The 20,208-nt window shown below is 57.5% G+C and overlaps 5 protein-coding genes across 5 annotated transcripts; 2 read left to right on the top strand and 3 right to left on the bottom strand.

The window, feature by feature from the left end:
* Positions 1–846: 846 nt before the first annotated feature.
* Positions 847–3,333, top strand: EsH8_IV_001274 (putative phosphatase regulatory subunit-domain-containing protein; the record flags this gene model as incomplete). The annotated part of the gene is made up of 2 exons (XM_083266164.1): positions 847–2,754; positions 2,866–3,333. 2 exons carry the CDS (start codon positions 847–849, stop codon positions 3,331–3,333), a joined length of 2,376 nt encoding a protein of 791 aa, XP_083125059.1.
* Positions 3,334–6,341: 3,008 nt separating this feature from the next.
* On the top strand, positions 6,342–6,704 carry EsH8_IV_001273 (uncharacterized protein; the record flags this gene model as incomplete). The annotated part of the gene is made up of 2 exons (XM_083266163.1): positions 6,342–6,399; positions 6,469–6,704. 2 exons carry the CDS (start codon positions 6,342–6,344, stop codon positions 6,702–6,704), a joined length of 294 nt encoding a protein of 97 aa, XP_083125058.1.
* Positions 6,705–6,891: 187 nt separating this feature from the next.
* Positions 6,892–8,551, bottom strand: EsH8_IV_001272 (NAD-dependent succinate-semialdehyde dehydrogenase; the record flags this gene model as incomplete). Its single annotated transcript, XM_083266162.1, has 2 exons — positions 6,892–8,457; positions 8,528–8,551. The coding sequence occupies 2 exons, from the start codon at positions 8,549–8,551 to the stop codon at positions 6,892–6,894; spliced, it is 1,590 nt and encodes a 529-aa protein (XP_083125057.1).
* A 612-nt stretch (positions 8,552–9,163) lies between these two features.
* Positions 9,164–11,030, bottom strand: EsH8_IV_001271 (cytochrome P450; the record flags this gene model as incomplete). Its single annotated transcript, XM_083266161.1, has 5 exons — positions 9,164–9,591; positions 9,671–10,279; positions 10,352–10,420; positions 10,479–10,578; positions 10,665–11,030. 5 exons carry the CDS (start codon positions 11,028–11,030, stop codon positions 9,164–9,166), a joined length of 1,572 nt encoding a protein of 523 aa, XP_083125056.1.
* Positions 11,031–15,536: 4,506 nt separating this feature from the next.
* On the bottom strand, positions 15,537–16,595 carry EsH8_IV_001270 (uncharacterized protein; the record flags this gene model as incomplete). Its single annotated transcript, XM_083266160.1, has 1 exon — positions 15,537–16,595. One exon carries the CDS (start codon positions 16,593–16,595, stop codon positions 15,537–15,539), a length of 1,059 nt encoding a protein of 352 aa, XP_083125055.1.
* Between the last annotated feature and the right edge of the window lie 3,613 nt (positions 16,596–20,208).

Below are 20,208 nucleotides of genomic sequence, written 5' to 3'. Positions count from 1 at the left end.
ACGTCTTCGCATCGCCGCGCCTCGACCCCCCATCGGCCCCTTCTTCGAGACATTTCACCCCCCGTCCCGCCAGCTCGTCATTGCATTCCACCTGCTTTCGACGACAGACTCACGGGACCCTCCTCCCCGGCTACGACATTCCTCGTCTGCCGACCAGAGTATTTTGCCCTGTTGCTGGAATATTGCCAGTGCAAAAACTCGACGTCGCCCGCGTCCTTTCCTCGACTTCCTCTTCATCCATGTAAGTGGTCCCCCAAAACCACGACTCAAAATATCCCCGGCGAGAAAAAGAAGGAGAAAAAAAAAGGAAGGAAAGGAGGAAATCCGAATCCACCACCTTCGTCATCACCATTTTTATTATTATTTTGTCCATCATTCAACATCATTCTTTCCTTCGCCTGTCTGTCCTTGATTTTGTCGTGGATTTCGCATCCACGCAGCTACTACTATTACTACTACTACTTGCACCTCTTTTTTTTCTTTCTTTTACTCTCCTTGTTATCCACAGCCTTTTTTTTCCCTCTCCTTATTAGTTCGATTGGCCCGATCCAATGCATCGCTACCGATTTTCTTGCCCGATACAATAATCCAACCCTCCATGACCGCGACCGGGCTGACGAGAACCTTCCAAAGTTACAGAACCTAATCCTATCAGCGCGCCCCTCGTCCGCCACCCCTCGGTCGCCCCGTCCTCTATCTACCCGACTTCCTCGACTGAATTGATACCAATTTGCATTTCTTTCACACTCCCCGGGCCGCTTCTTACAGCCTTTACGTGCCGGGTGCACGACCTGGACCTCCTAACACACCCTCTTTCCCACAATACTACTATTCTCGATAGCGGGAATGCCTTACACACCCCCCTCCCACAACCGATCGCCTGCCAGCTCAGCCGCGTCCTCGCCCGACGTGAGCCGACGCTCGTCATTCCAGTCCAGCCCGAGACCGTCACTACCAAGGTCGGCCTCATACCTGACAAAACAGAGACGTACGCCTGCCGCGGCGCCGGTGACGACAACGAGTGCTGCGACAAATGGCTCCTCGGACCAGCCTACGCCTCCAGGGACCTCGGACGATTTGAAGGGAATGGCCACAAGCAGTAGCGTAAGGCAATCACCGCCCCCATTGACGGACGAGCGAGGTATGCCTAAGGGCGCCATCATCTCACCGCCGGATTCGGGCAGCGAAGAGGAGGACGTCGCAGAGCGTGGGAGGCAGATTGAGAACCTGAAGGAGCTTCAGGATGCCATAAGTCAGATCCCCGTTCATAGGGAAGCGTCGCCCAGCCGAAAGCCCGAACAAGCAGCGCTGGCTCTCATCACCAGCGAAGACATCCCCAAGGATGTCATGACCCACAGCTTCAGCACCGGCTCCCTGGACGCCCTCGCAAAGTCCGTCGCTCGCCGCGTCAACCATGCCAGGTCTAACACGGAACCGAAGATAGTACTGTCCAAGTCCGCCGAGACGTCCTTGACTGGCTCGGAGGAGGAATCAGACGAGGACTCTCCGCGCAAGCCTCAGATGGTGCGGAAGAAGTCTGGCGAGCTTGTGCGGCCCGCCCTGAGGCCTCCGTCCCGCCGCAGGCCCTCCAGCATGCCCGGCACACCAACCTTCTCCAAGGCGGTCCACTTCGACTCCCACCTCGAGCACGTCCGGCATTTCCTCCAGGTTGATCGGCCACTCGCTGTCAGTGCCGGGTCCTCGCCGGTCGATGCCTACGACAGTGATACCGAGTACCCCTTCCCTGGAGACGAACGCCGCGGCGCCCGCACCCCGCCTTACGAGTGGGAGATTGTCGCGCCAAACCAGCCCGTCGACACCCCTATCCGGAAGTCCCTTCCTATTCGCCTGGAGAGGGTTTGGCTGTCCCCCGACCAGAAGAACCTGCTGGGCTCTGTCTCAGTCGCCAACCTGGCTTTCCAGAAATCGGTCACTTGCCGTTTCACTCTTGACTACTGGAAGACCACATCAGAGGTCGGCGCCGAATATTCGCATGAGATCCGCCCCCAGGACGGTCCCGTCTCCCACGACCGGTTCACGTTTACCATTAAGCTGTCCGACCTGGCTAACCTCGAGACGAAGACGCTTTACTTCTGCATCAGGTACAACGTAAATGGTCAGGAGTTCTGGGACAACAACGAAGGCACCAACTTCCAGGTCGACTTCCGCAAGAAGTATCTCCCTCAAAATGGCAAGCGAGGACTCCAGGGCGCCGCCGGCCGTCCCGCGCTGCCTCGCAGCAACCGCCGCACCACCCCCTCTTCTGCGCCCCGTCCCAAGTCCATGTCGGTTGGCTTTGATGACTTTGGCAACCAATCCAAGCTCAACTTTGACCAACCCATCCACGAATACTTGGGCGAATCGGGCCCGACTGCCGGCCTCCGCCTCAAGACCAACAAGTCCACCGGCAACCTGGCTAGCGATAACCTCTCGAGCCGCCTGTCCGCCCCCAGCGGACAGGCATTCGCCAACCGCTACGACTTCGGCGCCTCTCTTACTGCCGCTGTGCAAGCCGCAAAGGATACCACTGGCAAGGAGAGCAAGTCCGATGGTCTCTATATGAAGAGCCACCGGAAGATCCAGGTTGCTCCTACCCAGCAACCGCAGCGGTCGAGACCCGTATCGACGACGGTCACGAGCAGCGCCCCCGCCGTCTCGAAGCCTGTCGTTCCATCCAGGGTCTCCGGCTCTGACTCTCCCAACACCTTGCTCGCCTCGTCATCCTACGAGGAGTTGGTCAACAAATACTGCTTTGTACGTACTTCTGGTCAACAGCCACCTATATCCGACTCTTTCATCAACTCTTTTCAACGATCGCCCGATCTCAGCCCAAAAAGCTTGTACTGACCTTGGCTTCTTCAACAGTTCGGCTCCAAGCAGTCCAGTCCCCAGATCAAAGACGGCACCCTGAGAAGTGGCAAGTTCGACGGAGCTGACGACGGCTTCGCTACCCGAGGTAGCAACAGCACGAGCTCAAGCTCCAACGGCAGCCCGAGCATGGCCCACCACGCGCAACACGCCGGCCCCGCCCAGCACCACTCGCTCCATCTACGGGACTCTGCCAACCCGTACTTCCAGCACCTGGGATCCAATGGTGCATCACCAGCCTCATCTCCACTCAATCAACCCTCGCAAACCGAGCGACCTGCAAACCAACGACCGAGCCAGGCTTCCACGCCGGCGGCCATGAGGTCTGCCTCCCCCGCGACTCTGGCGGGCGGCTTTCCTTTCGCCGGTACGTCGCCGAATGAATTTCCCTACGCCACCCAGCAGCTCCAGGAGCGATTTCCATTCATCGGCGAGGCTCACGCCGCCACAGCAATTAGGGGTTAATGGCGCTGTCGCTCGGTTCGCCACAAGGCCGTAGTACCGCTGCGGTCTCGTCATTTGACGATTCTCGAATGTTTTTTCGACCATGTTTTTTTTTCCAGCTCTCATCTTTCGGACACTGGCGTTCAAGGGCATTTCGACACCAAAGGCCAAGGATGGCCTTGGCATCGCGGGGCGTTTAAAGAGTTATCGCACAGTCTACGGCCCAACAACCGACTTGACGACAACCCAAACACACGAAGGGCATACTGGAGTCAACGGAAACAGCCTTGATTTTTGAATCTTTTCGTCTTTCGTTGCCCATACTTGATGAGCTCAACGCAGCGTCGAGGGAACGATTTCCTTCAAATGGTACATAGGAACGGAAGGCATACGGGGAGTTCCTTTAATGCATAATTTGCTCTCGCGTCTTCGCTCTTGTCCTTCAGCAGCGGCTGTTATTCGCTTCGACATTGAATTATCTTGTTTTTCTCGCCGAGTTTGTTATTCGTGTTTGCGGTTAGGGATTCGGAACCTCCAGCAAATGAGAGGGGTTTCAGAGGGAATGGGACATTGGTTTATGGAATGGAATTGGGTCCGGAATGGGACAAAGGAATACGCCCCCCGTTCGCCACATGCCGAGAACAACCCGCTAATGGCGTGGCTCCGAATCGTCCAACCCCGAACTTGATCGTCGGGCTTGCTCATTTGCGCTGGTTTTCACCGTGCTGCATTGACAGCCTTGTCGAACGAGTTCCGGAAGACGTCGGTCTTGGGATGGGATAAAAAAAAGTTGGGGGAACTGAGTCTTGAGATTGAAGCATTGACTCGTTCGTGTGACACATTGGGCATTGTTTCCTGCACCGGGCGTTGGGGGGATTGACGCGGTTGTTTAGCAGAGCGTCTGGCCTGATTTGGCTTGATTAGTTAGGGTAGCATGGGAAGACAAAATACCTGCCATCATTGCTCACACATTTACTCTACTTTGCTCCACCGGGACCACTTGTGACTTGATTATGGTGAGATTTCTGCAATTGCAATTGTGAGCTGGCTTCCACCTGCATCAATGCCGGAGGCGGCCTCAAGGTTGGCGCCTACCCGTACATCTGACTGAACGAGGGAGTTTGGCGGGGGCTTGTAAGCTAGGACCGCCGAGGCCACGGGAGGGGGTGGGTGCGAAAGGACTCGGGTCGTTGACGGGGTCCAGGGGACGGCATCCCGGCTCCCGGCACCCGGCCGCCTTCCCCTGGCCCTTGCGGTGGACAGCCGGGGTTCGGTTGCGCCCCGAGATGATGGGTTTTGCGGGCTGCTGCGGGGGGCCGATTATGCGGAGCAGGGCTCATGGGCGCTGCCGAGTGGCGCGGCTCGGTTGGCGAACGCGAACGCGAGCATTCGCGAGGAAACCGAGGCCGGGGATCATACGACCATACATGGGATGGGGGCCAGGGGGGAGGGGGGTTGATGGGAATGAGAGAGAGAGAAGTGGAGATGGGTTCGCGCGTCGCTGATAACCGGGATAGCGCTTCATATTGGGGCGTGTATCACCATCTGGGGCGTTGACCGCAAGCCGCCGGGGAGGGGGTAGGAGAAGTTTGAGGCCGTGTAAGTCGACGTCGAAGCATCCCGGGGCTGTTCTTGGCTAATCTCGTGGCTTTTTACTATAGGACATAGGACGACCGTTACATGTCCATGTGTAAGGTAGTTGCAACAGCTGGCACAACTTTTTGCGAATGAATTCACAGGGCCAACTTGGCTTGAGCCGAGCGTCTTGGTGGTCTCTTTAGAGAAGTGGCATGGCTGAACAAACTATATCTGCATCCCTCCGCAATACTGGACGAGATGAGAGAGAGAGACGGGACGGCGCGCCGACTTACTAGAGAGAGGGTTTATATGCTCTCCAAGTAAAGAGGCCAGTCATGATACCAACGTCTGATATTAGGCCACCCGCCAAATCTCATACTAGACACAGCTGTAATGCTCTAGTGAAAAGGGGAGAATGGGGTTGTTGAAACATGTTTGGACGTTGAGAATCTCGCGGTTGCCCGCGGCTTTCGGAGCCAGGGTCTAACAAACCCATCACAGGAGGAGCCAGCAAACCCCGACCTCCTGGCATCGATAGAAAATTGGCCCAAGCTTCTTTATCCTTCAGACAAAGATTCAGTTTGGAGCTGAGACAGTATGATGTTGGCACTGGATACAGATCGTCAACTCCATCTCCCGCAGCGCGAAACCTTCTTGTTCGCATTTTCTGTTTGTATTGCACACGGAAGGTAAATTTTAGAAATTAATATATTTGAAAGCGCTGATGTAAGAGCAAAGTCGTTGAAGAAGAGTTTTGAGAGTTTTGCAGCTTTCCGCGCCGTCTCAAACCTGAGCACGGTGCATGCAAAAACCGCAACCACGCCGTGTCTAGCTAGTCATGTATTCGCGCGCACGCACTACGACTATCTCCACAACCAACTACAACTCCGTTGCGGTCCAACATTTCGACTGATATTCTCACCACGCATATCCTCTCGCATCTCACATTTCCTCCTCTCGTACTTTGCTATTTCGATTATGATTGCGACTTTTGGGAAACAAACGGGGGATTTTTTTTGCCATTGGTTTTGTCCCGTCCGGGGTACCCCGACCTACGTCTGCGTGAGATTCGTCGGATGATGGGCCAGGATCAGGCGTACACGCCTTTCGCATAATCGACGGCCTCGCAACTCGTTTTGTAGATCGGAAGACCCGCAAAACCGCCATCATCTCACGGCACGGCCTCCGACATAAAACAAGCATGAATGAGTATCGAGGAAACTTCAATCGTACACATCACCCGGATTGTTGCTCAACGTGTTCGTGAAAAGGTCCCGCGGCAGATTTACGAAGACCACGATATCTCATACATTTCTGACGGCACATAATACCCCGGTTACTTGACGAAAGCTGCGACAAGAAGACCGCGTGCCAACTCACTTGAGCCATCTCATCTCATCCGGGAGGCGCGGTAAACCCGACTCTCCGATCCTCTCCAGAACATCCACAATATGCGGTTCCACGAGTGTGCCCTCGCTCTGTTGGTGGTGGCGGAAGGCGTCCTTGCAGGTAAGCGACCAGACGACACTCTCCCGCCGTCCCGCCGCGTACTGCGGGCTAATCAACGAAAACCTACAGTGCCGAGGCCCAAGGCGGAGGCGCTCCCCCTCACCCTGATCCCGCGAGAGTCCAAAGGCTTTGCGAAGCGCAACAAGCCATCCGCGCGGCAGATGGCCGCCAACGGCCGGTCCTGCGGGAACATAACCAAGCAGGGCGTGTGCGACAACGGGAGGTGCGGAGTCTTTGTCGCGCCCACCGGCTTCGACGTGATACCGGGCGCCGAGTCGCAGTGCGTGGGGGCGGATCTGCCGTGACGAACGCCCGGCAACGTAATACTTGTTTTCTGTCACTCTCCCGTTCACCGTTTGGAAGTTCACCTGTATCTAGTTGCCAGACGAACATAGCAGATTGTAGGACATTCGAGATAATATTTTGGGCAAATAATTGAGCTTGGGCGGACCCGCCATTGTTGGCGCTCCTTTTTCTTCGTTTTCTTCTTCTTCAATAATGATTCTCTATAGTCATGGTGACGGTCTTGGAGACCAGGTACTCCTCGACCGCCACGTCCTTGCCCGACTCCTTGCCGTACCCGGACAGCTTCATGCCGCCAAACGGCGACTCGGCCGCCGACGAGTTGCCCGTGTTCATGCCAATCATGCCGGCCTCGAGGTTCTCGAGCAGACGCCAGGTGCGGTCCACGTCCTTGGTGAAGAAGTAGCTCGCGAGGCCCATGCTCGTGTCGTTGGCCCAGCTGACGGCCTCGGCCTCGGTGGAGAAGCGGTAGACCCCGAGGACCGGCGCGAACGTCTCCTCGCGGCTCATGAGCATGGACTGCGTCATGTCGCGCAGGATGGTCGGCTCGTGGAAGTAGCCCTTCTCCAGCCCGACCTCGGCCCCGGCCCGGCCGCCGTACACCACCTCGGCGCCCGCGGCGACGGCGTCCCGGACGTGGGCCCGGGCCTTGGGGATGGCGCGCGGCGTCGTCAGGGGCCCCATGGTGGCGTCCGGGTCCGTCCCGTGGCCCAGCTTGATGGCCCTGGTGCGCTCGACCAGCTTCGCGAGGAAGGCCTCGTAGATGCCGTCCTGCACGTACACGCGGTTCGCCGTGATGCAGGCCTGGCCCGCGTGCCGCCACTTGAGCGCCACCAGCGCCTCGAGCGCCTGGTCCTGGTTGCAGTCGTCGAAGACGACGAACGGGCAGTTGCCCCCGAGCTCCAGCGTGACCTTCTTGAGCCCCTCGGCGCAGTGCTTGGCGATGAGGCTGCCGATGGCCGTGGAGCCGGTGAAGGACACCTTTTTCGTCAGCGGGTGCTTGCAGAGCGCCTCGGCCACCTCCGGGGTGTTGTCCAGCGACGTCGTGATGACGTTGAAGACGCCCGGCCCGAAGCCCGCCTGCGTCGCGAGGTGCGCGAGGGCGAGGCAGGTGAGCGGCGTCTCGGGCGAGGGCTTCGCGACCATGGTGCACCCAGCCGCGAGCGCCGCGCCGGCTTTGCGCAGGATCATGCTGGTTCTCTGGTCAGCGGTGGAAAAACCCCCGACCACGGCGGCAACCGAGACGGGAAAGAAAGGGGGAGGGGGGGAAGGGACGCACGCGATGGGGAAGTTCCAGGGGACCAGGGCGACGGCGACGCCGATGGGCTGCTTCACGACGAGGACGCGGCGGCTGGGCGCGGACGGCACCGAGATGCTGCCGCGGATGCGCTCGGCCTCGCCGGCGAACCACCAGGTGAAGCCCAGCGCGTAGTCGATCTCGCCCTGCGCCTCGGCGAGGGGCTTGCCGGACTCGTGGGTCAGCACGAGGGCGAGGTCGTCGCGGTTGCGGCGGATCAGCCGGTCCCACTCGAGCAGCTTCGCCGCGCGGGACCGCGGGTTCTCGAGGCGGTAGGCCCGGAAGGCCTCGTGCGCCGACCTCACGGCCGCGTCGACGTCGGAGCGGTCACAGTCCGGGCTCGACGCGAAGACCCTGCCCGTCCCCGGGTCCTCGACGTCGAACCTGCGGCCCGACGACGCCGCGACCCATGACCCGTGGACGTAGGCGTCTGTTTTAAGGAGGTCCGGGTTGGCGAGCTGGCGGGCGCGCGCGTTGTTAGTACTATAATAATACGAGTCTCTGGGTTGAAAAGGGCCGACGACCTACTTTGAAAGGCAGGTTGTGGGCCATCACCGCGACTCAAGAGTTATGCTTGTAAAACGCAGCGAATATGAAGGGGGCATACATTCGACGTTTGGAGCCATCACATTTCTGTTCTGATTTATGAGATGAGTTGATGCAGCCTATATATATGGCTGCGGAGATATATAGCCGACTTTGGAATCGCAGCGCAAGATCTGCGACCCCGCACGGCAAGACGTGTGCAGTGAGTGTGCAATGCTGCTCAACGTCCGCAATGACGACACCCTGCTGGATTTGTCTTTCCGCAGGTGGCCAATGGACTGGAACATCTGGTCTTATTTAGTCTTGGTCGAGTTGGGCCGGATACCCCTTTGGCCAATGGCTAGGTCAATGCGAGCCTCAACGACATTGGATTCGGACACGTGCAGCAACCTGCCAAGGTCTTCTGACTGAGCACAACTTCAAAAGGAGCTGTAGTTGGTGCATTATTCAGTTCTGTGTATATTCGTTCTCAATTAATGTGCAGCTTGCAATGCATCGGTTGCCAACCCCACACTCGGTCAATAGAAGCCTCCTGATCAAGTGAAGTATGCTTGTTGCCCCACCATCTATGAACTTGTGCTCGAGGTTGAGAGGTATGGCTTTCATCTCCATGCCATCTCAGAAATTGAGATCGACCTCTTCCGCACGTCTCCGGATCTCCAGCTCCAGCATCGGGTTCATCCTCGGGTTGAAGCCGTAGTCGGTCACAACGGCCCGGGCGCCGGCCGGCAGCCTCCACTCGTACTGCAGCAGCAGGTGGACGAGGGCGATCTTGATCTCGTTGGCGGCGAAGAACCGCCCGGGGCAGGCGTGCTTGCCGTGGCCGAAGCCGAGGTGCTCGGGGGCGGTGCTGACGAGCTGCGACACGTTCTCCTTGCCGGCCTGCTCCCGCAGCCGGCAGAACCGGTAGCCGTCCCACTTTTCCGGGTCCGGGTACACCTCCGGGTCCCAGAGGGCGTGCGAGGAGACGCCGACGTTGGTGCCCTTGGGGATGAAGGTGCCGTCGGAGAGAGTCACGTCGGCCGTGGCTATCCGTTGCATGCTGGCTGCGGTTGTGGAAAAAAACAAGTCAGTTCGGACGCTCGCGTCGCTTGCGGGGGGGAGGGGAGTTGGGCTAGGACCCACCGAGCTGCAGGGGTTTCATGCGCTGGCTCTCCTTGACGACGCTGTCGAGGAGCTTCATGTTGTACAGCGACGTCTTCTTCCAGCCGCCCTCTCGAAGGACCTCCAGGATCTCCTTTCTCAGATCATCAACCACCTCCGGGTGGTGGGCCAGGTCGACCAGGACCTGGCCCAGCAGGTCCGTGGTCGTGTGGATAGCGACCGTCGACAGGAACAGCTGGGAGACGGCCGGGTTGTACGGGGTGCCCTTGGACACGGAGGCCTGCTCGAACCACTCAATGGCGTCGCTGTACTCGGGCGCCGGTTTGCCCTCCGCGGCGGCCGCGGCCTTGAGCGCCCGCCTCTTGTCGATGACGGGCTGGATGATGGCAGCGGCCTCCCGGATCTGGGCGCGCGCGGCACGGCAGTTGGGGAGGAACCAGTGGACGATGCCGCGGAGGAAGACGGGGTACTCGCGGAGCCTGTCGGTCGCGGTGAAGCCGTTCGAGGTGTAGTCCTTGGTGATCTTGAGCCAGGCTTCGTTGCGGCAGAGCTCGGTGCCGAGGAAGACGCGGGAGGAGATGCGGGCGACGAAGTGGAGGAAGGTCGAGTGCATCGGGATGGTGTGCCACTCTAAGGACAGTCAGTCAGTCTGCTGTTGCAAATCCTGCAGCTCCCCTGGGTGCCGTCTCGTCCGTGCCTCACCTTTCTTCTCGGTCAGAATGTCGCGGAGGGCGAGGGAGGCTTCTTCGGCGAGGGGCTCGGTGACCTTGGCTGTTTCTTGCGTGTTAGCTCGGCATTTGTTGTTGGGCGTATATGATGGTTCGTCTACCCAGTTGTTTCGTCAGGTCCTTGTTGATGACGATCAAGGTGATGCTGTCGCGGGTTCCCTCGGCAAAGGCGTCGAAACCCGGGTACTTGGTCTGGAAAAACTGCACAAAAGACACGTTAGTCCCAGTCCTGCCACGAAGCGACTGGCAGCAGGGGGGGGGGGGAGTATGAGAGCCGATCAACGTACGTGTTTGGAGAACTCGGTGAAGCTCAAACGGTTGTCGTTGCGGATCTCATTGGCCATGGATGGCGGGAGCACGATCGTCTCGCCCATGTCGCTGATCATCCGCGCAGGCTTGTTCGGGTTTGCGCTGAACCATTGGCGCATCAGTGCCCTCGCGTTAACAATATAATTCCGTTTTGACCGGGTGCTGGTAAGTTCAAAGGCCTTCCTGGGGTTAATCGAAGGGGTGTTGAGCTTAGGGCCCTGCGTAGAGTAGACGAAAAGAATGACCAAAATGGTCGTGAGGAAGTAGGAGAGCGGTTTAGCTGAGGCCTCGAGTGTCAACCACGCGTCTCCCAAGGGAGAGTGAATGTCGTGGGCTGTGTCCATCGCTGGAGGATAGCTGTGGGAAAATGTTACTTGTCTGAGGGGGTTAATTTGTGAGATGTGAGATACAGATGCCCATCTGAATTCTTGTTATTGGCGTCGGGAACCACTTGCTATATATGCACGAGCAGTAAGAATTCCTCTGATTCGCGTACCCGAGCGCTAGGTCTACGGCCAACAGCTCAGCGAATGTATGGCAACAAAGTCTCACCACGACGGGCAGTTAATCTTCCCGTCAGCCGCCGCCCAGACGGAGGCTAGGCGCTTCCCGGCAGACAAATATATTGGGTCCAGGGTAACGACGTAGCTGGGGCGGCGGGGGTAACCAGCATCGTCTCTGGCGCACAAGTCTGGCGCACAAGTCTGGTGCAATGTTTCTGCAAAAGTAGCTTGTACCGCAACCCCCACTCTAGTCCACAGGAATGAGGCGGTATTGATACGGTCAAGCTTGACCAGCCGTCTCGACAGTCCAAGTATGCCTTTGTCCAGCTTCTGAGGTCATCTCTAAAAGCATTTTTATCATGGATGAGAATTCTAGAATACTTCTTGTAGGTTTCAGTTGATGATTACGTCCGGGGCTAATCAAGAACGGCGGCCATGGAATCGACATCGCTTGAGGCAGTTCGGCCACGATGTGCCGAGAACCCCATCAAGTGAGACACGAGTGACCGACGAAAGGACCTAGAAAATAGTCTCCATTTTTCTCTCAGCGGGGATTCCTACCTGTAATACGATATCAGTGATTCGTCCGCATACTCGGGCACCGATACGAATACACGATACATGACGTCTTCAGATGTGGTTGCAGAATTTAAATTGTCAACCGGCCCGCCCTTTAGCGCCTAAACTAATGGCAGATCCCACAGCGGGCGTTGTCTCCGCCAAGCAGCATTGAGCCTCAACATGGCACTGTTCTAACCGTGAACCAATCCCGACTGGCGACGGAGGATTTCAGGCGGGCTTTACGCAGCTGCACCGCGGATCAAAGCGTTTCAGATCTTCCGCCGCGATGCCGAATCCGTTGATGGCCCACGAATCGCAAGCTGTCAGACCGGGCCCGGACGCCGCTTATTCAGCGGTTGGTCCGGGTGAGGTCGGCGGGCCGATGCTCTATCAGAGGTGTTGTTCGAGTCCTGGCGTTCCGTTTGACCTCCATGTTTCCCGCCCCCGAAGACCAAGCTCGTCCATTGGTTACGACGAACCCATCGCACCTGTTCATCGGAGAAAACCCACCATCGACGGGCTTGCCGCTTCTGGGCTCGACGACGGAATGGGAAGTCCTCGCCTAAATGTTGCGTGCCCTCAACAATCCCGCAATCGTGAAGAGGCTGCCACCGGGTTGTCCGTTTGACAAAATTTCACTTGATTCCTCGACTAAGAGATGCTCCCAAATCCGCGTCCGTCTCCAAATGGAACGTAAACTAAAATGATCAACATCTCGAGTAGTTTAGCTTTGTGCCGACAGGAAGCCTATAGAAGCACGGTCGTCGTCATGATTTGGTTACATTGATGAGATGATGAGAGCCTAGATACAGCGTAACACGGGTAAAACTCAATCTCATAGGCCCCCCTGCTACCTACCAGCGCTCAAGGGTCAAGAAGACTTACCGGACCTTGGAGCTCCACTATCAATAATCTAATCGCAAATGCCTGTTTGAACCAAATCGAGTGCAAAAGACTTCCCAATCCCGCAGGAGCTGAGCTGTCGTGAATCATGTGCGGTCAACGGGACGATCGACGACCCCGCTGGCCTTGGTCTGACGAGTTGCTCACGGCTTGCAAGGTAGTCTCGGGGTCCATCGGGCTGAATAGCAGCCGGCACCATTGCAGTGGGTGTCCTACGAGTAGTAGAAACAAGTTGAAGACCATGTGAACGAAAGTGTTGTGTTTGCATAATATGTTGTTTGTGTCCCTTGAAATATATACTTTGGGGGTTTAAATAGCCAAATCAAAGACGTAGTGTCGGGCTGCCGTCAAGTCGTTGGTTCATAAACTTGGCGAGATCACCCATAATAAACAGTTATCGTGTGAGGTACTAGTCATGGTGGGTTCAGAACTCCAAGGCGGCCGATACAGCACAGCCCCATACCGACGGCCTCTCCTGCTCGGCACGAAATCAAATTTCCAGTCTCCGAATCCCGTCTGCTTCAGTCTGCGAGTTCGATAGAAAATGCCCCTTTGATCTGGGTGCGATTACTGCCCGGGCTAACATGCCCCATCAAACATGCAACATGGCATCTCTCAAAGAACCACAATGGACGGACATCTTTCTACTACTCAAATTCTTTAAAATGCCTGCTAGGGCGCTGTTCGAATTAGAAAACGCATGTCCCGATACTCGCGTAGTGCTCCAGAATGTGCGCTGGGTAGTGCACATATCCAAGCAAGGCTTGAAAACTGAAAACAATCACAGAGATGCCATATCACACACGTGGGAAATCACGTTCACATAATACTGAAAGGGGGTAAGAGAATAACAATACCCGAACAGAACCCCAAGTCCAAGAGGGCCAAGCGGCTTGGCCTCCACGAGGACCAAAGACAGGGACGAAAAGCAATGCGATCTCAGCGCAGGCTTCCCCATACGGCACCCCACTCCTCTCGGCACAACAACTGCCAGGCCAAAAAAAAAAGAAAGTTTGCGTCTGCCCTCACCGCCAAAATGTGTCACCCCCTTCTTCAGCTCTCCGCGCCGTGGTGTGTGACTCCCGCGGCATATCAGCCGATGTCGGTTCGGCTTGGCGGGTGTGGGTCGAGGCAGCCCTCTAGGCGGACCAATCCCGGAGAAGCGGGTACTGTGTGCCACGGGACCGTCCCTCCACCCCCGGGATGAGCATATCCATGCAGAAGAGGTCTCAGTATCCTGCCCCTCACCACCGCTTTCTGTCATTGATGCTAAGAAACATGCAGTCCTCTCTGCAAGCGAGACGGTTGGTGGCTTCGGTGTGTTGCATAGGCGAAAAAAAGCAGAAACCCACCACACTACGAATAAAAACGTCCAAACGTGCATGGCGTGGTCTATTACTGATTTCGCGCGCGCGCGCCACTCGCCAAAGGCAAAGACGACGATGGCGATATGTGTAAGTCGGTAAGCCTCGACATCGGCAGACCGAACCCGGAGACCCAAGGTCAGGAAAGGTGTGGCAGATGTCACTCCTCCATCCCTCGGTGGTGGCCCGTACCGCCAGGGAAACCGTCCTCTCCCGCCAACAGGGATGACCCGTGATCGACCTCCAAAAGCCCCAACCCGGTGGGCTGCGCTGCCTGGATACCCCGCGCACCCCCTCCCTCCGCCGCCAGCACAGGCATCAACCTCGCCGCAATCTCTAAATAAGCGCGACGTCAAACGACACAGCAGCTACCCGGCGGCCGAAAGTAGTAGGATATGTCAAGGAGGCCCGCCAAGAAAGGATTTAAGCTTGTGGCAAACAGCAGTTCGGGGGGCTAGGCAGCAACGCGGCACCCGTCCTCGTCGCCACGGCGGCTGTCATGTTGCTCGGGCGCATCTCTGAGCAGCAGCAGCGCGCTACATGGGCGATTGCGGGTTTCCGCTGCCATCTGACGACGCGAGGAAGCTGACCGAAAAGGATGAGTAAGATAAGAAAGTTAGGGAATTTGCCGTTGTCTCCGTAAATCTCCGTCTCGGGGGGTGTGTGTTCGCTCACCCAAGGCAGACAGACTTACCGCAGCGCGAAATAGACGCGCGTGCATCACAAATGGCATTTCCTGCGCGGTACTTCTCGCGTGGTACGCTTTTGCGTGGTAACTTTTTTTTCCGCGTGTTTTGGTGCGTGCTGGTGGTGGTGGTGTGCTGATTGGTGTCTTGACTCAGACCCGACGCAACGTCCCGCCACGAGATCCCCCCCATCTTCCCCTCCATTGTTTCTCTCGAAAGAAAGGGAGATGAAGGTAGAGGAATCAAATTTGACTCGGGGCGAACAATAAGACGCCACGAATACGGGTTCTCGCAGGTGTCTCGCAACCTCGGACTGGTGGTGTGAAGAGGATGAGAGACTCGCTTTACCGAGCCTCCCCGTCAACGATGACCAGGGCGGAAAGTGAGACATGCATGGATTACACACGATCACAAGGCCTCGACTTTTTTGTCATTTCTTGTCTTGACCGAGAACATATTGCCGGCCGTCACTACTGAAGAAGTAAATCCATGCATGTTTTTGTTCTGGGGGGTTTTTTTTTTTTTGAACCATCTTTATTTTTTGTGTGTGTGTGTGATTCAAATGACTATTCTACCGAATATCAATCCAATTCAAATGCTTCCGAACGTGTCCTGTTGTAATGGTATCATCCCGTCGCTGTCCCGGCGATCCCGTCCCCGTCCAATCCCGTCCAATCCCGTCCAATCCAGTCCAATCTCCATCCAGTTTATACGCAAGTAAAAATCAAATCGCTTTCTATCCAAGTGACAATTCCAAAAAAGACAATGCTTAGCGCGCAAAAATTTCGCTTATCAATACATCCCTGCTCCTCCCAATCCAGTCGTTTGTATGTTTACTCCCACCGGTACAGGCCATCGTCGTAGAGTACGCGGTGCCTCCGGCTGCCCGGCCCCACTGTCGCCCTCCGGCGGGGCATCATGCGCTCCATCAGGCGCCGGCGCTGGGCCTCCTCCTCCTCCTCGCGCTCGCGCTCCTCCCGCGCCCGGCGGTCGGAGGCAAGACGCTCGGCGATGTCCAGCCTGCGCACGGCGTCCACGAGGTCCTGCTCGCGCTGTCGGTCCGTCGAGGGGGGCGCGTAGCCCGTCGACGTCCGTTTAAGGGGCGCGGGCGGGACGGGGACGGCCTGGCGACGGGAGATCTTGGCATTCTGGGCGTCGATGCGCGCGCGGATGCGCTTCTGGCGCTCCTCCTCCTCCTGGCGCTCGCGCTCCTCGCGCTCGCGCTCCCTCTCGCGGCGGCGGCGTCGGCGCTCCTCGTCGTCGGCGCTGGTGTGGCTGTACCGCGAGTCGGAAGAGTGGTGTCGGCGGTGGGTGTTGTCAATGACCTCAATCTCAACCTTGGCTCGCGGGCGCTCGTCGACGATGACGGGACGGAGAGTCTCGCGAGGCACGTGGCTGTAGCGGAAGTGCGGGGTGTCGCCGCCGGCGTTGGGCGAGGGCGGCGCCGTGTACGGTGAGGCGAACTGCTTAGGAGGAGTGCGCGGGGTGGGCGGGGAGTCGACAATGACGATGCGCTCGCCGCGCGTGCGGGTCTTGCGATTCAAATCCAGGACCCTCTGGCCATTGACGTAGACGCCCGACTTGCGGTGCTTCCTCTCGCTCGAGGAAGAGTCCCTGCGAGCGCGGTCTGCCTCGTTGCCCGAGGAAGAAGCGCCGCGAGGTGAGCCAAGTGGAGGGGTCGGTGGCATCTGCTGAGGGAAGGGGTACGCGGGGCCGGCGGGGGGGTAGACGGGCATTGGCGAAGGGTATGAGACGGAGCGAGGCGGGTGCTTGTAGACGACGGGGTTGGCGCAGAGGTGTCCGTTGCGGGAGGCAGAGCAGAAGCTTGGTTGCTGGTACTCTCTCACCCGGCCGTCGGGGTAGACGTCGGTGTAGGCGTCGGTGGTGCACATGGTGCTTTGTGAAAACGTATCAGGGCGCGGCGTGCGCGATGTTGGTGGTGAGTGCTGGACCACCTGCGGAGCAAAGTGAACTCGCTTCGCGGGTGTAGCTACGTGAGAAGAGGGAAGAGTTCTCGGGAGACGAGAAGGAGGTTGGGATTCCCGGGTGGTGTTGGCGGGGTGACGAGACTTGTGCTTGTACACGATGGTGTTGTCGATATAGTAAGCTTCGGGCGCACGGTGGGAGGACAGTGTGTTGGTGGTGATGGGCCGTGCCCAAGAAGACGAGATGGAAGTGAGCTTGGTTGGTGTTGTTATCGGTTGTCTGAAGGTTGAAGGTGTAAGTGAGTTGAGTTTTCGAAAACAGATGCCAAGCAGCAAGAGAATGGTTATATACCGGATGGAGGTCGGAGGCGAGGTGAAGAAAGTAGAAAGTGTCTGCCTAAGTATAGTCGAGTGGGTCGACCAGGTGTTATAGATTGGAGTAGCGTTTATCGTTTATGTGCGGGATTCAGAAGTGTAAATAGTCTATGTGGAGATGGATGTCAAACAGCGCAGGACTAAAGGTGTCTTGAAGCGATGCCGCGTCTGAATTAAATATCGTCTCGGTCGAAAAGAAGCGCGTTCAAGTGGTGGTGGGATGGAAACAGGGGTGATAATGTCGACAGTACCCGGCGTCAGCCGCAAAGACGGCAGCAAATGGAAGTATTTGCTGGTCAAGACAGCTGCATGGGGAGGGATGGTGGAGATTGAGGCCTTGCAAGGGTGCATTGCGCCTGCGCTGCATCCCCATCCCCCCTGTCAGACTGCTGCCTTCAAGGGCCTGCTAGTGGCCGATGAGTCTTCGTCTGGCCCGGCTAGGCCTCTTTCGTGCTCACAGGGGGGTCTGTCTCGGAGAGGGGGAGTCGTTGGAGTCGCTAGAGCTTGTGCCGCGCCTCGCTGAACCTTTCCGGAATGGCATTCCCTTTCGTCACTCATGCACTCTGGAGCGCTGGGGGAGTACATCTGGGAGCCCTTCACAGCCTCTTTGGGCGGGAGGCCTAGGGGCTGAGTGCGAGCCGAATGACATTTGTGGAGGGCGTGAAGGGGTGGCCGTAAGCCGTCGAATGGATGGGCGCTGGAGGGAGCCAAGGACACTGGACAGGTCGAGAGGGCCCTAAGACGGCCCACCTGATGCCCTTCGTTGAGTCCTCAGTCGTCCCCAGTTTTGTGGCCTTGCATCTGAGGAGGAGTGGGTGTGGTCGTGTCGGTCGAAATGCGTCGCGATGGCTTTTCGCCGTGGCATCAGTGTGTGGTGGTTCACCGCAGGATGGAGAGGGAACCGACTGGCTGGTCAGCGGCGTCGCTCCCTTTGCGCCGGTCCTGTTTTTTGCGCCGTCCCTCTTTGTGCGTCGTCCCATCCCCTTCCGCTCACCTCGAGGTGAGGGTTGCGGTGGTGTGTAGATGGTTGGTCGCAGCCTTCTCTGATAGATGACGAACCCTTGGCCCGAAGACGAAACAATATTTCCCGCGATATGATGCTATTTTCTGCATAGACCTCAATGCTCGTCATGCCACCCATGGCCAGCCAGCCATCTTGCCCTGGGTCTTCATTTACTTGACCCGGGGGAGAGGCACGGGCCATTGGGGAAAGCGACAGTGACATGGGCAGCGGCAATCGAAACACAGGGCGGCAGATTTGGCCTGTGCTCGAGGTGTCGGGCTGGAGTTGTCGATTATCTCTGCATCAATCGGTCGGCAAGCGACAGCCGCCATCTTGCGCGAGTCGCAATGGTTCCATCCGTCCTGGGTCGAGTCGCGGTCGCTACCTACCAATGATGCGGTGCGCCGCCTGAGTCACCATCGCCTTGCAAGGTCTCATCATGCAAGCTCTTTGTCTGTGCCTGGTGCCATGCCACGCCATAATAGCATGGCTCTTGAGTGGCCCTGTCAAGCAAGCAGCTCCACTTGCAGTAGCAGACTTTGCAAGTGTGTGCATGAGGCCGCCGCGATGGAGGAGGCTATCGGTCATCGGTCACAGGGGAGAGGGGAGAGGAGAGAGGGGCGCATTGTCCACATTGTATTGTCCGGAATGCAGTGCAGCGGGCGGAAGCAGAGGGCAGAGGGGGCGAGAGGGTCATCTCTCCACTTGACGGGTACAGTGGCCGACGCCGTCAGACTCGTTGTCGTCGTCGTCGTCGATGTTGTTGGCGGGAATGCATGCGAGCGAAGGATGGCAGGCTGCAAGGGGAGCCTCGCACGGGTCGACAAGGTTGATGATGATGCTTCTCCATACGGTACCGACAGAATAAGGGTAGATTGATTGTGGTGTTCGTCCGAGTAGTCCAGTCGGAGAATGTATCGAGGGCGCATGCCTGCAAGCAAATCGCGTACCGCTATCTTTTGGCATGCGGCGTCAAGGCTGTGCCCATCTCAAACGAAATCAAGAGTAGCTCCGCCACCACAGCCTGCTTCTCCGTCGGACCAACCGACGCACCTGGGCCTTGTTTCGTGCAGGCGGGAAGCGACAGGAAGCTTGCAATTTCATCATTGATTGCATTGCGGCTGCTTCAACCCGCCTCATGACGAGCAGAGCGGGGTGCATCCGGAGTGCACGGCCTTCGAGGGTCAATCTCGCCTTGCTGCATCGCACCACGATGCATCGCAGCGGAGCGCTGTAGAAAGAGGAGGAAGAGGGAGACGGAGGGTGTCGTGGTGAGTTGTCTGTGTAACTTGTCTGTCCGGGGCCAGAAGCAGAAGAGCGGGCGGTCGGCCGTCTTCCACTGGGCGTGGGCGTGGACGGGGCCAATGACGAGCGGCTCCACACCGCTCTTTCCCCACCTGCTCACCTGGACCGGACCACCCTCACCACCGGGGGTTTGTGGGGATGTTGATGACTAACCCGTCCTCCCTTCCAAGGTCACCCGATGCGGCTCACCTCGGGGGGGAGAGGGGAAGGGGACGAGGGAGGTACGTACCTTAAACTTCTGCCTGCGCAGACACACAGTCTTGGAGTTACACACTCACTTACACTCGCACTTACACCCGTATTCGCATTCTCATGACTGGTACCTGACGGGATTGCCTGTCACTATGCATCTTTGATCGAGTCTGAAAGTCCTAGATGCATGGCAACCTATTCCTATTCAGCTTGCTGTAACCGCCATCGCCTCTTCCATTGGCTCGTGGCCACCGTCTCTTCCATGCGTCGCCTACCACACCAAACGCGTCAACCCACACTGACACTTTTTCCCGATCCTTCGCCGCGTCGCTTCTCTCGGCCCAGCCCTCCAGTCAGCGCCCGCTCGCCACCCTTAACCTATCAATAGACGCGGTGTTTGTTGCGTGTTCGGAGGTCAATCCCTTCCAATTTTCCCCAAGCTGAACGAAATCAGACGACATCCCTCGGCGCTGTCAACTCTTGCGCCACCTTGCCATCTGTCGAGAGGCCTGCAGAAAGGTGGTTTTTTTTTTCTTTTCAAAAAGAAAAATTTTCAAAGGGCAAATGATCAAATCCGTACAAGGCTGTAGGATCTCCTACCTTGACGCGCCCCATACGGACATGCCCTTGGCGGCAAGCACACTGCCAGCCCCCGATTTGGGGGCCATTCTCACATCCGCTCTGGAGGCCGCTCGGTAAGGCTGG

Source organism: Colletotrichum jinshuiense, chromosome 4 (assembly GCF_051148585.1).
Source record: "Colletotrichum jinshuiense chromosome 4, complete sequence".
Taxonomy (NCBI): Eukaryota; Fungi; Ascomycota; class Sordariomycetes; order Glomerellales; family Glomerellaceae; genus Colletotrichum; species Colletotrichum jinshuiense.
This window is presented reverse-complemented; position numbering and strand designations above follow the sequence as displayed.